The 21,586-nt window shown below is 42.7% G+C and overlaps 2 protein-coding genes across 7 annotated transcripts in view; one reads left to right on the plus strand and one right to left on the minus strand.

The window, feature by feature from the left end:
* Positions 1 to 21,586, minus strand: part of LOC147023685 (uncharacterized) — a 77,316-nt gene that overhangs the window by 30,108 nt on the left and 25,622 nt on the right. For 2 of the 6 annotated variants that reach the window (XR_015060334.1, XM_085889421.1), the window contains exon 1: positions 3,077 to 3,343. The exons of 1 other annotated variant lie outside the window; for it this stretch is intronic. Coding sequence is in view for 4 of the 5 variants with exons in the window: in XM_085889421.1 (XP_085745547.1) it covers positions 3,077 to 3,134 (58 nt within the window). In the remaining variant the exon portion in view is untranslated. Of the gene's footprint in view, positions 1 to 3,076; positions 3,350 to 21,586 lie in introns of those variants that run through there. 3 more of the 6 variants (XM_085889417.1, XM_085889416.1, XM_085889420.1) reach the window with 3 other exon arrangements.
* The window catches only part of LOC147023686 (protein FAM98A-like), a 31,912-nt gene continuing 13,970 nt past the window's right edge, over positions 3,645 to 21,586 (plus strand). The window contains 5 exon segments of the mRNA XM_085889422.1: positions 3,645 to 3,770; positions 6,134 to 6,282; positions 11,321 to 11,455; positions 14,981 to 15,168; positions 17,678 to 17,758. Of these exon segments, the coding sequence (XP_085745548.1) occupies positions 3,733 to 3,770; positions 6,134 to 6,282; positions 11,321 to 11,455; positions 14,981 to 15,168; positions 17,678 to 17,758 (591 nt within the window). The 5' untranslated portion in view covers positions 3,645 to 3,732.

Raw genomic sequence — 21,586 nt, forward strand, 5'->3', positions numbered from 1 at the left:
AGGACCTTTTGGATCCCAAGCCGCTGCCCTAACCACTGCGCCAACACCAGGCTTATGACGAATGAATTGATTATGTAAAAGTAAAAGGGAAAGTTGCAAACTATAACTCTGTGAGCACTGTTGACATCAAATTGAATGAATAGGATATCAGGTTCACTTGAGTGACCTCGCAGTATTGGCGACGGACGTTTTGCACTCTACCAAGTGCTCCCCCTCTAGTTTTAGCCTGTGGGGTGGAAGACCCCACAGGGTCGAAGCGCCGCTCGCGTTCTCTTTCTTGTGTACAGTTCATTTGAACATATATTTCTCCATTATTCGTGAACAGAATTCGATGAAAATTGACAGGTATATACTAGACACATATGCACAGGCAGTAACTGAGCCCAAAGTGCGATTGCGGCCCTTTGGGCCGAGGAACGGCCCATTTCGGCCCATTTTCTTAAAATTGTTATTTCTCGGTTATTTGTGGACGGAACCAGACCAAGCTTGACAGGTATATTCTGGAGACCATTCCCCAGGCAGTAACTGAGTGCAAAGTGTGATTCTGGCCCTTTGGGTGGAGAAACGGCCTTTTCGGCCCATTTTCTTAAAATTATTTCTCAGTTATTAGTGGACGAAACCGAACCAAACTTGATAGGTATATTCTGGAGACCATTCCCCAGGCAGTAACTGAGCCCAAAGTGCGATTACGGCCCTTTCGGCCCATTTAAAAAAAGTTATTTCTCGGTTATTCGTGAAAGAAACAGGACCAAATTTGACAGGTATATTCTGGAGATCACTCTGCAGGCATTAACTGAGCCCAAAGTGAGATTATGGCCCTTTGGGTGGAGAAACGGCCCTTTCGGCCCATTTTCTTAAAATTGTTTTTTTCTCACTTATTAGTGGACGGAACCGAACCAAACTCAACAGGTATATTCTGGAGACAATTCCCCAGGCAGGAACTGAGCCAAAAGTGCGATTACGGTCCTTTCGGCCCATTTAAAAAAAATTGTTATTTCTCGGTTATTCGTGAAAGAAACAGGACCAAATTTGACAGGTATATTCTGGAGATCATTCTGCAGGCATTAACTGAGCCCAAAGTGAGATTATGGCCATTTGGGTGGAGAAACGGCCCTTTCGGCCCATTTTCTTAAAATTGTTATTTCTCAGTTAGTGAACGGAACCAAACCAAACTTGACAGGTATATTCGAGAGATCATTCCCCAGGCATTAACTGTGCCCAAGTGCGACTCCCGCCCTTTGGGCGGAGAAACGGCCCTTTCGGCCCATTTTCTTAAAATTGTTGTTAAAATAATAATAATTAAATGCACTGGGCGATACCCAACGCAAAATGAAGTCGCAAATGATGACAAGTCTGAAGACGACGATGGTTCACGAGCGGTATTTGACGATGTAGATTGTTTGAGATCTCAAGGATGAGACAATGTGATAATGTTTGACCAAGTTATAAAAATTATCAACATGATGTGGTACGAGTGACAGGTTATTAGCTGCAAAATGTCGAAAACCCGGTTTCGTTCAACAACTTTCAAAATTTGACCTTTGCATCACCTTTAAAGGTCACAAAACAATGTTGTGGACATTAAAATAAGGAAACAGGATACGTGCTATAGCTTATTGGAGTTAGTTCATCGAAGAAGGTCGAAAACCCAGTTCGATTCCCACAACTTTGAAAATTTGACCTTTGTGAACTTTAAAGGTCAAGGGTCAAGGATTATGACCTTTGGTGCAAAACTTCCTCTGGAACATTCCAGGAACAATATAATGTCATATAGGCTATATGGCATTTCGCACTCCTTGGATTATCCAGACTTTGATGAAATCAGCGTAAAAACAAACTTGAAGGGGGCGCCACGGGCAAGGTGTTTGAGATACAGCAAAATGGTTTCAAGACTTTAGGTGGGGAATGACCTCAAGATTATGCATAAAAATATTGTCATCCTAGCTCTCAAAGTTTGAGAGGTCATATGATTTTATGTCAAAATTTGCAATTTTCTAAGTTCGTGACCTTGTGACCTTGACCTTGGGACGAAAATGAAAAATCAAGCTCCATGTGTCTATGCAGGTGCCATTGGGCTAACCAAATACCAAAACCCCTGTCAGATTCGACAAACCCCCTAGGAGAAGATGCAAATTGAAATCGGCTACCCCCTAAAAACACATGTTTTTGGGGCGTGGCTCCACCCATAATGGGCGCACCACGCCCATATTCAGGAAAACACAACTAGATCATGATATAAACCTCCCACCAAAATTTTATCAGGATCGGATCAAAACCCACGGAGCTATGCTCGGGACACACACACACACACACACACACACACACACACACACACACACACACACACACACACACACACACACACACACACACACACACACACACACACACACACACACACACACACACCAATAACGGATATAGTGGTCACTTATTTTTTCGTGAAAATATTTTTTCGTGAACCAATATGAAATGATCCTCTCTTGTGAGGTGTTCTGGGTTTTTATTCTGATGCGATGAAAATTTTACCAAATTTCAAAACTATCCGTCGTCAGTGCTCTCGCTCACCTGAGAGTTGTGCGAATGAACTCCCACGCAGTGCTGGATTAACCATTGGGCAGACAAGGCATGTGCCTTAGGGCCAGCCAAAAATTATTTTCACATTAAAGATTTGTCTTTTTTTTGTATTAAATATTTTGTTCTTGATTCAGTTCATCTGTTGTCTGGGGTCCATTTCCATGAGCCCGAGATCTAATTTAAAATTTTCAGGCCATTCTCTAAAATTTCAAAATGTGCCTTAGGGCCAGCCAAGGCTTAATCCGGCACTGCTCCCACGGGGTATGTTTGCAATAAGAACTTGTTTTTTTTTTTTTGTGATTGTTACACTGGTTCTCATTTCGTCGACCTCGGAAGGATGACAGGCTGAGTCAACCCCCCTGGTGTTAATTCAGCGGAAACGGGACTTGAACTCAGGACCCTCGGATCCCAAACAACCACCCGATCCACCAAGCCAACACCGGGTTATATTCCAAAAACAGTGAAGTGTAACAAATTGGAGGGTAAACGGTGAACTTACCGTCATCTTCATCGTACGATGCAACGTAACAAGGTCGCGCATTGGAAAAGTAACTCATGGGGTTTGTCCAAATCAAGCAGGTGTTTTATTATTTTATTTTATTTTCCAAAACGATGAACGCACCGGCGAGTCAAAGCGGTTAAACGGTTCGAAATCAAAATGCGGAAGTAAGGGGCGGAGTTCATCTCAACCAATGAGCGTGCGACGCAGATGATACGTCCAATCGGACGTGAGAACACTTGTGGCCATCGTCGGCCCAATCGGATGTCAGGATGTTGAATTCATTCATCGAAGCCAGTTTGTTGCTCGATCCCCCCCCCCCCCCCCGACAAAAAAGTTATATATACGCGCGGAGCGAATTATTATTATTTTATTTATTTATTAAACACTCCTTTTAAAATTAGAAGCATCAGCAACAAATCGATATATTTATGCGTAAATACACGGCGGTCCCTTCAAACTGTTAATCTCATGAATGCTTATTAAAACAGAAAAAAATAAAGCATTTAAAGAAGCGGAAGCTAAAAATTTATTTTATTACTTTGATGCGTTCTTGCGAATCAGGCAAGGCGTCGGGCAGCCTCGATAGACCCCACCGCTCGCGCACTCCCCCCCCACCCCTTTCCCCCCTCCCCGTGACAGCTGTTCTGGACAGAATGGAAAACGACGTGCTCGATGCTCTGGAGGACCTGCAGTGAGAGATTTTTTTATTTTTTTAATCCTCTTTATCGATTACAAAACCATTCTCATGTCACGTTTTCCTTTCGTTCTCGTTAGTTTATCCTCTCCTCGCTGTGTGCTCATCTAATTTGTTTAATTTGAAATCTCTCTCACCGTTCGCGCCGATCGATGGACGCGTGAGGCCTTTGCGTCTCGGCCTCAGTTGTTCAATCGATCCGAGCGGTTTTTTCCATTTACGTTCTTTTCGAACCGCCTGAATGTTTGTAGCGGTTGTGCGGCCGAGTTGGGTTTGATGTGTGACTGAACGGATGGTTTATACTGTCGTTTCGAGACTTGAATAAATCTCTCAAGTCGATGACGTGTCCGTTTGCAGGGAGACGCCGTGGGAGGAGATTTACAAACCGTGGGTTTGGTTTGTTAGGGTCGGGGGCCGACCGGACCTAATTGTGGGCCGTGGGCCGACCGGACCTAATTGTGGGCCGACCGGACCTACTTGTAGGCTGTGGGCCGACCGGACCCACTTGTGGGCCGTGGATCGACCGGACGTACTTGTGGGCCGTGGACCGACCGGACGTACTTGTGGGTCGTGGACCGACCGGACGTACTTGTGGGCCGTGGACCGACCGGACGTACTTGTGGGCCGTGGACCGACCGGACGTACTTGTGGGCCGTGGACCGACCGGACGTACTTGTGGGCCGTGGACCGACCGGACGTACTTGTGGGCCGTGGACCGACCGGACGTACTTGTGGGCCGTGGGATTTTTGTTGATTCGTCGGGTGAAGGAAAGACAAGGTAATTTTAGACCGTAGGTTCGAGATGGTTCGGGGAAGTCGGGGGTGACATACGGTTGTGTAGTGTGGATACCAGCACAGTAGCTGCCCGACGGGCAATCTTGTTCCAAGCGTGTAGCATGTTCTTCTGCCGCATAACTTTATTTGGGCGGTGTATAGGCAACTGACAGCTTTGTGTAGGCAAATAAATTAATTAACCCGGGTGACATGCATGAAGCAAAAACAGACCAACTGGTTACCTGAATTCAAAACACCTCACTGTACTGTGGCTGGTGGAGACTTGTAATACCCTCTCCCCACCTGGAGGCAGCGCTACACGGACACACATTTACATGGAGAAATTGCATCCCCCCACTCACTCCCCAAGACCACCGGTAAAGATAAAAAACATCCTATACATTAATTGGGGCCATAAGCCTGGTGTTTCCTTTGTGGTTAGGGTGGTGGCTTGGGATCCTAGGGTCCTGAGTTCAATCCCCGTTGGCCCCTGAATTAAAATACACCAGGAGGTTGACTCAGCCTGTCATCCTCCGAGGTCGGCGAAATGAGCACCAGTGTACTGGTAAGGGGGACGCTGCATCAGTGGCATAGCCGCGTCCCAACCAATGATGCAACCAGCAGCCACAGGCTGCACTCAATAGAGAGAGAATTGGGGCCATGCTGATCCTATGTAGCAAGTCTGGATGGAATTGGTGCAGAACTGTAGGAGTAGCGTAACAAACAAAAACGCTCACAAACGGCGGTCCGTGAATTATCATAAGGGTGTTTTGTGGGTTGGTAAATGGTTATGGGTTGTGAGTTTAGTAATTTTAGAGGAGAGGGAGAATATTTAGACAGCGTGGCCTGAAAGTGCCTTCACCTCTCCCCAGTAAAGCATTCGTTCTTGAACTATTTTAATGTACAGCTTTTATTATTGTGAAGTTCTTAATGAATTACAAGAGCAAAGAACTGCTTTGACACACCATCCCCTGCCCAAGTGATATTTTCTAACTCCAATAAGGGCATAAGTCTAAAAAATTGACAAAATGCCCTGAAACTCGAACTTGTTCTGTAACGTATCGTAACAAAGCCACGTACCAAGTTTCAGTTGAAAATAAATAAATAAACGAAAAACCACAGATGGGACGGAGAGCAAACTTGTCATCCCCTCCGGTGATACCAGAAGGGGACGGGTAATTAATCGGTCATTGGAACTGTAACTAAGCGCTCCATCGTTCTCTTTGCACCACCAGATCCGTCGCTGAATCCTCTTGGACATCTTGTTTGGCATTTGTGGAGTTACTAAGAATGAACACTTTACCGGGGAGTGGTAAAGCGACCTTTAGGCCACAGGAAGTCGGTTGCGTGGGTGGGTGAAATAAATTAATTATCGTTTCTGATTAGTGCATACTGGTATTTGTGAGTACTGAATATATTTCAACCTTGCACGCCAAGCGTGGGTGGCCATGCTTTAGTGTTTAGATCGATGCATGAAAACAATTTCACTGTGAAATGTTCATTTGCCATCTTTTCTTTAAGCTAGATTAATATTTGATTATTTTTTTCCTGTGGTTTGTGAAAACCACTGTCTCTGCAATTTTCAGATATAAAGGCCCTTTGTTGGAACATGAAGCCCTTGAGAACGCGCTTGCCGGCGGGGCGGCATCTCCAGAGTTCACCAAGCTGTGTGCCTGGCTTACGAGTGATCTCCAGGCTTTCTGTCACCTGGAGGAGACCGTTAATGCTACCAACCGTAAGATCAAATTATCAATGCTTGCCTGAATATTGCACTCACGCTTCCACACAATTAAATAAATGTATCCGGTAACTTGCCGCTCAATGAATGGGGTAGGTAGGGATTTTTTTTTGGGGGGGGGAGACATGTTTAAATGGAAGCAGAACAATATTTCACATTCTACATCTTTCTCACCAGTAAGTGCATGTTGATAGTTGAAAAGATATAGCATCATGAACTTTAACATGTCCATCGTGAGATACCAAATTCAGGCTAAAGCGGTATTTTGTACATAAGTCGGAAGATTAAATGACACCAATTTTGTATCTCCACTCGGTTTTCTTTAAACAGTGAAGCTGGTCTCAGTGGTGATAAAGACGGCATATTGTTATGACCTGGCCCCCGGGTCAAGGGCTCGGGGTTCAGCCTATTGCTCTGGAGGTCCAAATTGACGTGGTCGGGAGACCAATACGCTCCCCGTGTGCGGTCGTGCTGTGTAAGCAGTCAAATGTGACCGAGCGAAGTTACCGTCCAAATGATGATGCAAATTTACACCCCTACTCTTCAACACACAGTATGCAAATCCAGGAATGCAATGTAAATTCAAAACAGTGGAATGAATGCAAATCCTTTACTCAGGATAACGAAAACACAGGGTATACCACCAAGCAATGGATAAATTGTATTGATAATAAATCCCACTGGTATGTGGTGGTAACAATCAAGTAGTTAAAGAACAGACATGTACCAACACAATACGGACAAGACAATTGAACAGCCCACCAGATGTCTGGAGCGCATCCCAAGGGGGAGTAGGGGGGGTGGGAGAAAAATAACAAAGGAATATTTGGCTTGATATCAAGAAAATGATGTGTAAAAGAAAAATAGGTGGGGGGCGGGGTTAGAATTCAGGCCTGTTTGACTTGACGTTCCAGCGGCCTCGCCCCAGCCACAGGCCACAAGGATGACGCCTCACCACCTCTCTCTCTCTCTCTCTCTCTCTCTCTCTCTCTCTCTCTCTCTCTCTCTCTCTCTCTCTCTCTCTCTGGATGTATTCTCAAACTTCACCAACGAATGAATCGGAGCAATTCCTGCAACAACTTGAAGCCGCACGTTTCCTCAGGTCGGTTCAGACGATACTCAGGAGCAACCGCTTCGGCTCCCTCTTCCTCTCCAGCTCCCTCTCCCTCTCCACGACATGATCCAAGTGCACCGAGTGGCTCTCCTACGCACCAGGCTCTTCAACACACTCCAACAGACAGCTCTCGGAGGGATTACTCAAATCCCCAAAAAAGCTCTTCCGGGCCAAATATTTTGTCACAAGCCGGACGCACGTCCTGCGTTTGTTCCCGCCTTTTTCCTCTCTCTCTCAACTCGCTCTTCCTCCTCTTCCGTCGTCGTTTTTTGCCCATGAAATTATGTAGTGCCCTCGAGGGAGGGAGAAAGGTAGACAAGGAAGAGCTTTTCAACAAAATAATAAAATATAATTTTAAGGAAAGGAAGAAAGAAAGGAGCTATTCTGGTGCCACAGCCGACCCGATATTTCACATGAGATGCACCATAAGGGTCACAGTTTCTCATCATTGCAAGCCCAGCACCAGGAATGCACAGTCATGAACCAATAAACCACACGAGTGTTTTTTTTTAAATTTGTATACATTGTCGAGGCTCGTATGAGAGCGAACATACAAAGCACAGCAAGGGGTCATGAGACAAGAGGGGTGGGAGAGAGATGGACAAAACTGTGGAGAACAAAGACAGGAAATCTGTGGAAGGGTTAGGGATGGGGCGGGGAGCACGGGGTATACAAGATTAACAATAGGCTAATTCCAGCGTAACGGACGTAATATTGAGACAAAAATTGTATCACTAATGTTGAAATTTTGAAAAGGTTGGCAATATTACAGAGAGTTTCTTTATTACATATCGTAATCAGTCTCTATGGCTTTCTGATATTGGTACAAACCCCACTGTGTAGTCTACTACTAAAGCAAAAATCAACATTTAAGAGGCGTAACGGACGTAACATCGAAATGGACACAACTAAAACTGCCCATAGCACAATTCTTAAATCTTGCGAAATAACGAATTTGTCGTATACCTTTCATTCACGGTAAGCAAACTAAGCATTAGTAGCATACTTTCTATATTCCAACGATACGATCTGTCTGTTGTTTGTTAAAATATTTTGAAAAATTCACTGTAACGGATGTAACTCAGCAATGTAACGGACGTAACCCATGCGATCACATATTGGATAGTCAATGCTAGGGCGCATTTTATGATATCTATACAATCTCTTACATACATCAGCGAACATTTGGTTGTCTAACAGCTTGTATAAGCCTCATTGCTTGCATATGCCTCATTGATGTTGATCTATAGGCACAGAGAGAAATGGACCAAATATGTTGATGAGTAGTTACAGCCTGATCCTATAATCAGTAATATTCATCAGTGAATACTACTTCGGATTAAAACATTCATCAAATAGCCATATTTTCGACAAAATGACAACAGACAGAATGACTTACCATTGGAAGACGTTGAGGGAGTTCTTTCAAGATGGCCACCAAATCACGTGACATCATCCACGGAGTAAATATCGCATAAATTATGAAAATTCAGACCTAACTAAACACCGTCCAACAGAAATCCTTTTGAAAAATACATTTTCAAATTTTATGCTTCATGTCCATTATTACGTGGAATTACCCAATATCATTAACATGGCTCAACAGGACATATGAAGGAATTGAAGATTACGAATCTCCCATTCATCATCCCTGAAAAATCTTGTATATTAAGATATTAGACCCTTTCTCATTGACAAAAATCCGAGATGACACCCTTTATATATGAATTATATATTCTTCATCCATGAAGTATATACTCCTCAAAATAATAAACTTTAACCTCCCACCATCAATGCGCTTTAAATTTAATCTTGGGCAAACAAGCTCAAAATCTGGATAGGTGGCTCTGTTTCATGTTTAACTGATGTTGACCATGTAATCTTTGTCTGTTTGACAGTCGCCTGGCCGAAGCCTCTGGGTTGGAGGTGACACTTTGATGTAGGACTATGTCCAATGGAGATTGGGGGAGTGCTCATCACACTCCGCGTTTCGATATATATTGTTGAACCCCACTATTCACGGGGCATACATTCCTGAAAAACTCCACAAATGTTGGGGCATTGTTTTAAAAAAAAAAAAAAAAAAAAATAAAAAAATATATATATATATATATATATATATATATATATTAACAAAGGGAAACAACAAGAGCGAGGGAGAAAGTATTCAGATGGACAAACAAGGGATGCAGGTAACGATGAAGGGTAAGGGAAAATGCAAAGGATAGACAATATGGATGCACAAGCCAAATTGTGTTTCACCAGTTTGTGATTTTTGTCAAGGTCTCAGGAGGGGGAAGAGGCTGCTGCTTGTCTGTAAAAAGTATGACGTGTCATGGCAGAGTGTGGAGTCGTCAGCAAAGAGATAAAGGATTTTCCATAGTCAGAGACATCATTGCTGAAGTTTAAGAATAGTATGGGGCCTGGAACATTGCCTTGGGGTACTCCAGCCTTGACAGGGAGAGGAGATGAAAGGTTTCCGTTGAGAGCCACATGTTGACTACGAGAATGGAGTTTGCCTTGGATTCCATAAACAGACAGTTTGGAGAGCAAGGCAGGATGCCGGACTGTATCAAAAGCTCGAAATATATCCAGAGAGACGGCCCTGATCTCTTGTGATATTGAGGGCCTCCACCATTGTTGGGAGAGTAGAAGCTGCATGTCTAAGGTAGCATGATCAGGTCTGAATCCGAATTCACGATCTGAGATGAGGCCGTTGGAGAAAAGGAGTGATTTTTTATGTCAACTGCGATGATGGATTCCAAGACCTTGGTGATGATGATTGGAAGGACAGTAAGCTAATTGGTGTGCAGTTAAGGGGAACTGTTTTTGCACCTTTTTTACGTGATGCTGTGATGTTGGTGGATTTCCAATTTCCCAGGTGGACAAAGGAGACCAAAAGTGTAAAAAAATATATATATATATGGGGCTTTGAGGTCCTACGGTTCGGTAGTGAAAGAAAAACTTGCAAGCATTTGAAAATGTTTTATAAGATTTATTTCAAGAAGATCCACTACTTTTTTAAAAAAAGTTTTATTTGAGCAAAGTATTCCAAAATAAACTGTCAGTGATTGGTTTCCTCACACGATTTTCTCGACATCGTCGACAATTTGTCGTATGAAAATTTTGCAGAAAGGTTAAAAGACTAGCTTTTGGTTAAAAAGAATAAAAAGATGGCGTTGCTAATTGGGTTGTATTTTAAAATGAACATCTTGAGATGTCAAGCTCATCGATGAGGGAGTTTGAATAACGTACCTTTGTTTAAAACGTCGTGATACATCTGTGGGTGGAATTGTTTACAAACTCATTTACTGTGCAATTATTTCTAATATATGCTGTGTGGTAATTTACGGAGAAGACCGAATTATCTTTATCTGTGTAATCGGGCTCCTGCTTAATGAATACACTCGATACATTGTTTTGTAGTTTCTGCTTTCCAGATAAAAACTCGCCATGGAGTTAAGTTACAACTTGGGGACTTATCATTGTGTTTTCAAAAGTGTGAAATAATAAATTTGATAAATGAGGAAGTTTACATTTCAAAATGTTTGTTTATTTTTTCCTCATCGGTGGAGAGAAAGCAAATGGCGTCGTGTTGCCATACATATGACGGGCGTCGTTGGTTCCATTTTATTTATTCTGGTGGCGAATATTTTACAAAAAAACTTTTCCAAGCAGAAATTTAAAATTCACTCATTGGTGACGTCACTGCAAATAATAACCAATTTCAAATCGATCTCCTTTCTACTTGTGTGACCTCGATCTTGATTTACGGAAGTCAATTGTTTGATGCAGTCGAGTGATTATGATTCTAATGGTGTACCAAATGATGGCATTTCACGTTCATTACCGAAATGCAATTGTATTGCTGCTGTTGTGCTGTGATTTTTTTTTTCCCATTGTCCATGTCTTCTTTGCCAGACCCCAATGAAGCTGAAACTTTCCAGCTCGAGATGAGTGGCTTTCTCAATGAGTCAGGCTGTGTGTACACTCACCTTACTTCTGGAGATGTCACGCGACGCTTGTTGAACAAGGATAACTGTCGTCTCTTGCTCGGTATGATTATGTTGCAAGTCAAACTGCTTTATTAGTGTGGGTGTATGGGTACCAATACCACTGCTGATTCGAATGGCCAGTTAAAGTGCGTCGTGATCCCGATTGGGAATTTTTTGCACTTCGTTCCTTTGGGACATGGCGAACGTGATGTTGGGGGCAGGGATTTTGGACTTTTCATTGTCATCTTTCTTTTCTTTATTGGTGTTTCACAGGCAGGGTGATTTATCAATGTGTGCTGTCCTTCAGGTGGATGTTAAAGGGGTACCCAAACTAAAGTTTTTTTTTTTGTTTTTTTCTTTCTGAAAACCATTGAAAATCAATTCATTAATCACGGTCTGATTTGAAGAAGAAGAAAAAAAAAATTGAAATTTTTTTTGCCTATCACAAAGTGTTCAAAAAAAAAAAAGAAGCCCTACAGTGTCTATTCGATTTCGCCAGGAACGTCGCACTATGAAATCAACTTGATCCGAATAGCGGTTTTGCATCGATAAATGGTGCAGCTTGAGCTTGGATTCCGATACCGATTCCACAGCCATTAGCAACACTGATGGTTCTCAGAATGTTGAAAGTGATCAGTGGGTTTTTGAAGAAACTATTGGAGACAAAATTAGTGATTTGAAATGCTTTCGGGGAAATTGTCGAACCAAATCGTTTCGAGCATTATGCGAGCGATTCAGGGGAAGAAGGCAGAAGTGTTTCTGAAGATGAAAACGCTGGTCACATGATCACTTTAACTGATAATTGAACAGGGAAAAAATTACAGTATATACATATCAAATCCTTCCGAGCGAAAGGGAGGGATTTTGTATTAATTGATAAATCGGTTGATATATATATATATATATATATATATATATATATATATATATATATATATATATATATATATATATATATATATATATATATATATATATATATATATCCATCCATCCATCCATTAGGACCATACTCTGTGCAGAGCGTTGGTGCCGCCGAAGCAGTCTCCTTGGCTATTGGGAACAATCCTGGACGGGTCGCCACTCCGACACAGTATACCAGCATGCTGGCACTCATTTTGCCGACCTCGGAAGGATGACAGGCAGAGTCAACCCCACCTGGTGTTAATTCAACAGCTGAGCGGGATTTGAACTCAGGACCCTGGGATCCCAAGCCCACTACCTTAACCATTAAGCCAACACCAGGCATATATATATATATATATATATATATATATATATATATATATATATGTGTATATGTGTATATATATATATATATATATATATATATATATATATATATATATATATATATATATATATATATATATATATATATATATATATATATATATATATATATATATATATATATATATATATATATATATATATATATATACTACTTGAGCAGAAATACCCATCATCACCCGACAGCATGGGCACTGCCCAGCCCACTCAAACATCGTGGATAAAATGGGCGACGAATGCTGGGCCGGGTGTCTTGGATTGTCCCGTTTCATACTTTTCCCGGATGCCATTTGTGTCCATGCCCATGTCCCACTGTCGTATCTGTGAGGTGTCGATGTTTCTCCCCAGTGGATGGGGATTGTGGAGGGGAGGATGGGTCGTGGTGGGATGGTGGTGGGTATTGTGGAGTGGGGGGAGGGTATAGGATATGCCTGGTGTTCGCTTAATGGTTAGGGTGGTGGGTTTGGGACCCTAGGATCCTGAGTTCAAATCCCCCTCGGCTGTTGAATTAATACCAGGTGGGGTTGACTCTGCTTGTCATCCTTCTGAGGTCGGCAAAATGAGTACCAGCCTGCTGGTATTCTGTGTCGGAGTGGCGACCCGTTCAGGATTGTACCCAATAGCCAAGGAGACTGCTTAGACAGCACCAACGCTCTGCATAGAGTATGGGTCACAATGGGTGGATGGGGTATGGGATGGTGGTGGGTATTGTGGAATGGTGGTTCATTTATGGGGTTATGGTGGAGGGGAGGAGGGGGGGGGGAGTTGTACCCTGAAAGTTTTAGTGTCCATGGTAAAATCCTCTCAGAGGAGTAGACAAGGATACATACATACTTTCTCTCCACGATAAATAGATTATGGTTCATTTATTTTGTACAAATTTGTGTTGATAATAGACAATTATTTTCAGGTGTTCTTGTGGTAACTGCCAGGCAATGCCAACATGTGGTTTGATTCACCATTCAAATTGTCCATGTTCAGTACATGTGCCGGTAACTGGGTGTAGAGCTGGTGTTGGTTTCGAGTGACGGCTGTTTCTTCCGTTTAACCATGGCAATGGCATCCTCTCTCAATAATGGCGGATAACCACAACATCGAGCCATCTTTGTTGTTTCATAACAGTGCTCTGTAACATGTTCTGAGCACAAACGCGAACATTTTCTCAGCCTGAAGCGGTTATTTCGGACAAAGCTCGTCCAATTTCTGGCAAACTTCGGGTGTTTGGGCCATTGGTGCAGCATGAACCTATCTCGGTTTGTATTACTACAACCACCAAGGACGCATCTACTTGGCGTACTATTTGTAGAAATTAGAAAATTATTCGCCGTTTGAGTTAAATCGCACCGCGATGTAACCCGTAAACAATACGGAAGTGGTGCTCGCCTTCATGGTGAGATGTTGCGGCTAATCGTGAAGAAGATTTCGTCTTGATTGCAAAATTACCGACTTTATAAATCGTTAAAGATTTATCAAGGGATAGATTAGTGTTGACATTGTCCGAGCGTAAACTGGGCGTCCCATCTGCGAGCATTAGTTTGTGGGCGTTAGAGATCCCACGGTTTCCTTCATGAAGAGTAGGAGAGCTATCACTGGCATCCTGAATAAATACCAAATTCTTGCCCTGACCGACAGAGGGCATTCTATCAGTGGCTGATTATGTGACCCTGCAGCCTTGTGCTGCATACGAAAGAAGAAAAAACAATTTGCATGTGTATAGGAGTGGGAAATCAGTTGTTTTGCAGTTTTTGTGAATGTATTAAGTTCCTTAATTTCTCCAAATTTCAGCTGGTATTGTCGAAGATATCCTATCATCCTAGCCGTACCCTTCACTCGTTGCAAATTAATTCTTCCAATTCTTTTTCACCAAACTTCAACCACCATTTCAAGCTCAGAAAATCGTATTTATTTATTTATTATTATTATTGCTTCCAAATGTGTTTAGAGCTGAGATAACCGAAAGCCTACCTGCCCAAGAAGGTATACCTGGTTTTGTGTCCTGTAGGCACGCTTGGGGTGTAGCTTTGCTGCGCAGTAAGTAAATGTGAATGCTTCATCCCACTCGGCTTCTTCAATGCAAACGGAACCATAATGCCAAATCCTCCTTTGTTTTGTTGTTTTATTTTTATTCCATTAAAATAAATAGTAGACTTGGACTGATTAAAGAGCCACTGTGATCTTACTTTTCAGACATTTGTAGATTACTTTGTTCTATATAAACGTGATAATGACGTTTGAGTTAAATATAGCGTCTTGTTACAAAGAAAGTACAGATTATTGTGCGTGCTTTGCCCAGTGTACTTGACCTCAGAGTTGCAAGCAGCGAGAATGATGGCTTTAAAACAACCATCAAAGCACAAAGGCGGAGACGGGGAGGGCACCGACGACTTTAAACAGTTCAAGGCCATTTGTGTGACATTGGGGATGTCCAGACCACCAGCAAACATCACCATCCCACAGTTCATTGGTGGAATTCAGAAAAAGGCAAGATATGTTTGTGTCGTCACCTCGTCAAAGTGACTGGTGGTTTATGTTTAATGTCAAGGGTTTCCTTATACGGTTCATTTTGGTACAAAGACACACTGTGGGCATTATGAACAATACAAAGACTGTACTACACACCTTAGAGATCGTGGTCCCCTTCTTGGTTTGGCAGGATAGTTTGATAGTAACATGCTCACCTCTGAACCACCTGATGTGGGTTTATTTCTTGACCAATTGTGTTCAAGTATAATTTTGCATCTGGTGCTGATGCACGGCAGGAGGCAGAATTGTAATACAAATTAAAATGTCTTGCATTAACAAGCGAATGCAATGTGTTCTCCCCACTTCACCACTGCATGCAAATTAGAGAAATGCCTGAGTATGAAGGGGCTGTGGCAGTGTATGGGTGTGTGTGGCTTGCTGGTATCCAGTCGGATTTGGACCTCAACCAAAATTGAATCTGTTTTTCTCGTCACGTAACCAACTCCTCCACCAAGCTTCGTCTTAACCCGTCCACAACATTTTGAGATGTCCTGCTCACAAATAGACAAAAGTGGGTGAATGCATAACCTCTGTCCACCTTCGGTAGTGGAGGTAAAAAGTGTTTTTGGTGTGTTGCACCAATGAGCCTCAATTCCAAATTTGAAGAGGATTGGCTCAAATGAAGGAATGATGTGCAAAATTTTTTTATACATAGTTGAGGCTCGTGGAAGAGCGAGTACAAGCACACTGAACGGATTAGGATGCAACAGGAGAAAAGAAACGGTTTGGGGGTGGGGGGGGATACACACCAGCAGCAGAGTTGAAAACCAAGATAGAGGTAGACTTGGACAAACAATGGGGGCCGGGGGGGGGGCAGGAGGGAAAACTGGAAATTTGGAAGGAGCGGTGGGGGGGGAAAGGACCATGATTTTGGATTGGGAGAAGATCTGAGATGGTGGTGAACAATGGTTTTGAAGACCTGGAAGGATGAATGAGGTGGAAGATTGGTCCACAGGTGGGAAAAAAAGAGGTACAAATGAGTGGAGGTAATCAATGATCCTGAATTTAGGTAGTTTCACCAAAAGGGGGTTGATGGAGGACTGTGTGAGCCCTGTGGAAACCTGGGGTGACAAAGCAGGGAAAGAACAGAGGGTGCAAGACCAGAAAGGACACAACAGAAGACAGAGACCACCGACCTGTCGACGGTGGCAACATGATATGCCCATAGACTCAGCTTCATCACTGGAGGTTCCATTGATCTTGAAGGCCTTGGTTTCCACAGCGTCAAGCTGAGCAATATGTGAGTGAGGGGAGCCAGCCCAGAGGGGAGAGCAGTACTCCATCAAGCTGCGGATGAAAGCCTTGTCAGTGGATAGGATTTCAGGTGTGCCAAGGCAGGACTTTCTATGACACGGATGCCCAGTTGGTGACTGGCTTTGGAGGAAAACTTTGAAATGTGGTTTTCCCCATGAAAGATCATGGCTGATTATGAGATCCATGAGTATGAGTGACTGAACTTCCTCAAGAGGATTGTTAATAAAGTAGATGAGGGTTTTCCAGACGGTCCTTTCAGAGAGAGATGGTGAGAGTGTTAGATTTCTCAGGGTTAAAATATATTTTCCAAGTGTTTGACCAGATTGTGATTTTTGGCAAGGTCTGAAGAGATGCAAAAGGTCGCTTGCCCACCTGTCTGAAAGATGAGGGATGTCATGACAGAGGGTGAGGTTATCAGCAAATAGATAAAGGGGAAAGTATGGAATAAACATGAACCCCCCCCCCAAAAAAAATTTACATTATCCCCTAGCCCCCTCCCTGTATGGAGATGTCATTGTGGTGAATGGGAAATGATTTTGCAACTGAAATTACTTCTTTAGGTATATATATATATATATATATATATATATATATATATATATATATATATATATATATATATATATATATATATATATATATATTACACACTGTATAGGTATTGAAGCTCCTAGAAGAGCAGTACTGATCAACAGACAAAATGGGGTGAAGGGGAAAAGTAGGAAGATGGCAAACAGATGCCCCACATCACAAGGACAGCAAATTGCAGAAGATGGGCGAGACCAGAATATCAACAGGTATGATAGAGTTGTCGATGGTAATTATCTTGATTTATTTGAAAAATAAGTAATTTTAAAGGCTGTTGCGGAAACGCATGAAAAGGGGTCACACAACTGCGCGCACTCAGTGCCGCCAATTGAAGCATACATGTTCGAGTAAGTTAGGCTACGTGCATGTCCGTTGTTTTGGGGTATCTACTCGCTCAGTGTTACACGATCGTTGCAGCGCTGTGCTCGTAAAGTGAAATAGCAGCCTTGAAGGCCTCTTTTTGTGTCGTCACAGTTCTGATATTGCATCACTGCACAGTGCCGTAGTGCCCTAGTCATTTTCCAGACAAAATGAGATCTTCTGTTTTGTATTTGTCATATTTGTACAGAATGAAGAAGAGTTTGTGACCATGACGGTGTATTCAATATTCATTCTTTTTCATTAGCTGAAGGAAACTCTGACTAAAGTGCCAGCAAATCACATGGGGAAGCCAGTCCTGCAGAAAAACCTCGGTCCCTACCACTGGGTGCGTATGGTTATGATGGAATGTTTGAAAATGAATGGTTTATCACCGTATTGTTTTGCTGAGTTTGGAGAACTTCCCACGGGTACAGAGTATTCAGTTTTGGCTTCTAGCATAGTATTGTGTACACTGTGGTCCTAAATGAGGAGAAAGCTTCGAAATTGAACCCAGTTTTAATAATATAAACAATCTTAATGTTATATCATGCCCAAATGTCTGTGCTTTCAGAAAATGTATACTTTGCTATGGGTCCTATGGATATAGTTGCTTACAAAGCATGTTTTTTTTTATCTAAACACAGGCTATTTTTTCCATTTTTACAGCTCATTTTTTAGAAATGGGTTACATGTATGATTATATATGTTGTCCAAAATGGTTGAAAATGCATTTTTTGTTTGATATATATCATTATACATAAGAATAGAACAATTCATCGAAACAGTACATTTCTTATGACCTTCTGCTTGCATAATTTGGCATCTTCAAATGTGTAAAATCTCAGATTTTGCAAAATTTCCCCCAGTCATAGTGAAGCTTACACAATCTTATTCCAGAAATTTGAAATGCATCTGATAGAACATCTTAAATAGCAATTTAATTCTGCATAAAGTGATGATTTAAAATGGCAAGTTTCAACATGGATCATTACTACATACCAGTTTTTAGGTTCACTTCCATGATTGGGTCAAAAATGTAAGGAAGTACGTAACAAATTGCATTTTCCAAGTTGCTACAAAATTACTGGTAGCTATAAGCTTGATTTTATAACCATAGAATAAGTTTACCAAGAAGGCCCTATGATATAAAAATCAATACCAAAGGCCAGTTTGTGTTCAGTATACAGAACATCAAAGGTCATTAGGAAGTATGCTACGTTTTTAGGAAATCTGCACTTTTAATCCTAAGATGTTAGTTTGGTTCATCACAGCATGTATTTCTATGGTTAAGTTTATGTGCATATATATATATATATATATATATATATATATATATATATATATATATATATATATATATATATATATATATATATATATATATATATTATGACCTGAATGAACACTGATCAATTTGTTAATTTTATATGACCTTGACCTCTTTCATATGACTTTCATTTTTTGGTCCCCTGTGTCCTAAATGTGTACATAATACCTTGCTACAAGCGTTTTCTAAAGCTCATGATTTCACCTTGAACTTTAATTATTTTATCAGATTTTTTTGTATGTGTGTAATGCACCATTTTTTTTTTCCTTCATTGAAATATTCAGTTTCAAATGTTTTGCTTAAAAGTGCCATTAAGTTAAGTTCCAAGAAACTTTGACAGTAGGAGGCTATGTGACCTATCATGCCTATGTTCCATGAACACTACATTAATCCACTGTATCAGTTTATGGACTCTATTTCATTTAGGGAAGTTAGGGGAAAGGGAGGACAAAAGTGAGGCTCACACAGACATCACCAGTGTCTTTTTTTTTTTTTGAATATATATTTTCTGTGTTTGGGGGGGTTGGGGGGATGTCAAGACTGCTGTTGGGTAAGGAATGACCGAATACTGACAGCATGTTCACCTTCTGACCAGTGTGACCACTCCTTGGCTTTTTCACAAGATCTTGGCTATTCGTTGTTCACCTTAGTGTCTTGGTTTTCTATTATCATCGCTTTTCCGAAACCTTGTGAATTCTTTGCTTTTTTCATTGGCTCACCTTGGCATTTATGAAAATGAGGAGTGGTCACACTGCTTCTGACGAGACCTCACAGATATCACATGTATATAAATTACTTACCAGTCCTGCCAATATCCATGGACCCCTCAAAGCAAATGCCTCCAGGTTACCAAACTCCAACTTAAACTGAACTACCTTTTATTTTTATTTTTCCCACTACCTTTCCAAGGAGACTGTTCCAGACATTTACTAGAGAGTTCATAGAATACCTTACCCCACGCAGTGTTCAGGTACACAATTAAATTGAAATAAAATAGATTGTTGAGGTCATTTAAAAACAAGGCCAAATGTGTCCAAGAGCAGCATCCTAAAGGTTTTGTCGGCTAAAAAAATAATAATAATAATGAAAACAACAACTTCCGATATTTCGTCAGGTGCCTTGATTAAGCCAATAGCGAGACCCGAAGTGTATTTACGAAATATAGTGTATTTATGAAATAAATAATGTATTTACGAATTTACAATACATTAAATGGAATAATCTTTAAATAGTAACGTGAACTTTTCGAAACTTTAAAGCAAATGTCTGAATATATTGTTGCGAATTCGCGCCCGCCGCCGTGCGGATGGCCACGGCACTCGAATAACGACCGCGTCGCCCACCGGACGGACAATTCAGTCGTGACCCTCTGGGAACTAACGCCCGGAGCCAGTCACGGGTGGGCCTTTCGACCTCACCACAATCGTGCCAATAGGCCACCCGCGTAGGATAGGGTTGTTCGCCAAACTCGACCGAAGTACCCACACGGATGGTAAACCGGGCGACCGTACCTCGCCGCAGGTCGACTCCGGACACGAGCCGCTTGGGCGGCCCGTTCCGTACTATCGGGATAACCGAGCGGTCTTATCGTCGACCTCAACGGTTCAGATTATTTACCGGGCGTTTTGCACCCACTATGAACCCTTTACGTGAAGCAGGATGGAGGGTCAATAAAGAAAAGACGAAGCGAAACGGGAAAACAGTTCACACAAAGCACATTTATTTCCCGGCACACGGAAAGCACATATATACAGCCAAACAGTCAAAATTCACATACAGCAACAAAAACAAAAGCAATAACGACGCAGAGTTAATACCGACTACTCGCACACACGGCAACACTTATACAGTTCTACTTTACAGATGGCACCAACACACATTTACTCAAAAGCAAAGGAAAGAAGCCACCCTCATAGACAAGGGGGCCGACGGGCCTGTAGGCCAATATGTGCGCGTGACCTGAAGGAGCGGTCAGGCCCGCGAGACCAGGAGGTCCTACCCGCGTCCTCGTGACGCGTTGGCAGATGTGGCTGTGCCCCGACTCCGCGCTCCTTGGCGGGTTTCGTTGGCACGACGTTTGGAGTGGGGTGGGAACGGGGCCCCCTTGTTGCACTATCTCAGCGCGGGGGAAAGGGGGAACTGTTGATGCCCCGGGATAGGGAGAATGGCTGGCAGGCTTGGGTCCCGCGACGAGCGATCCCACACCGCGACCTCGTCACCGACCGCCGTCCTTCTCGCCTTGGACCCGAGCTCCTTGGCCTCTTCCCACAACTCTTCTCAGCCGACTCCAGAACCCAACTCGATGACACTCCGATGACTTCGGCACCCGACTCGACTCTCCCTGCCACACCGATCACTTCGCCACCCGACTCGACTGACTCTCCCCCCCCCCCCCGCTCTCTTCCACTCTCCAACCAAAACTGACTCACTCTGCCACGATTCACCTTGCGCTCGCCTTTTTATAGGCCGGCAGGAGAAAACAATATGCAAATTTCCGGATCAGGATGACCTCGGGGGCGGAGCCACACTCGCCAATTGGACAGAGGGAAAGTGGGCCTGAACCTCCCCTGATCCTAGAATTTGCATATCTCGATTCCACACAGACGCGTCTGGAGGTGGGGCCAAGCCGCCCAGCGCTTGCTAATTGGACGGAGCAAAAGTGGGCGTGTAGTGTTCTTGATCCGATTTTTTTTTTTCCCTCGGAAAGGCCGCTATTTGCGCTCGCGGCTCGGTGCGTTCGGCACCAATCGCCGAACGGGCCCGAGACAGCCCGACGCTCAGTGTTCACAGGTGGTGCGGGAATGGCCGTAGAAGGAGAGAGGTGAGGGTTTTCGGTGGTGGTTTGAT

The sequence above is a fragment of the Eptatretus burgeri genome, chromosome 7 (genome assembly GCF_056783735.1).
Source record: "Eptatretus burgeri isolate ZD-2024b chromosome 7, Ebu_testis_v1, whole genome shotgun sequence".
Lineage (NCBI taxonomy): Eukaryota > Metazoa > Chordata > Myxini > Myxiniformes > Myxinidae > Eptatretus > Eptatretus burgeri.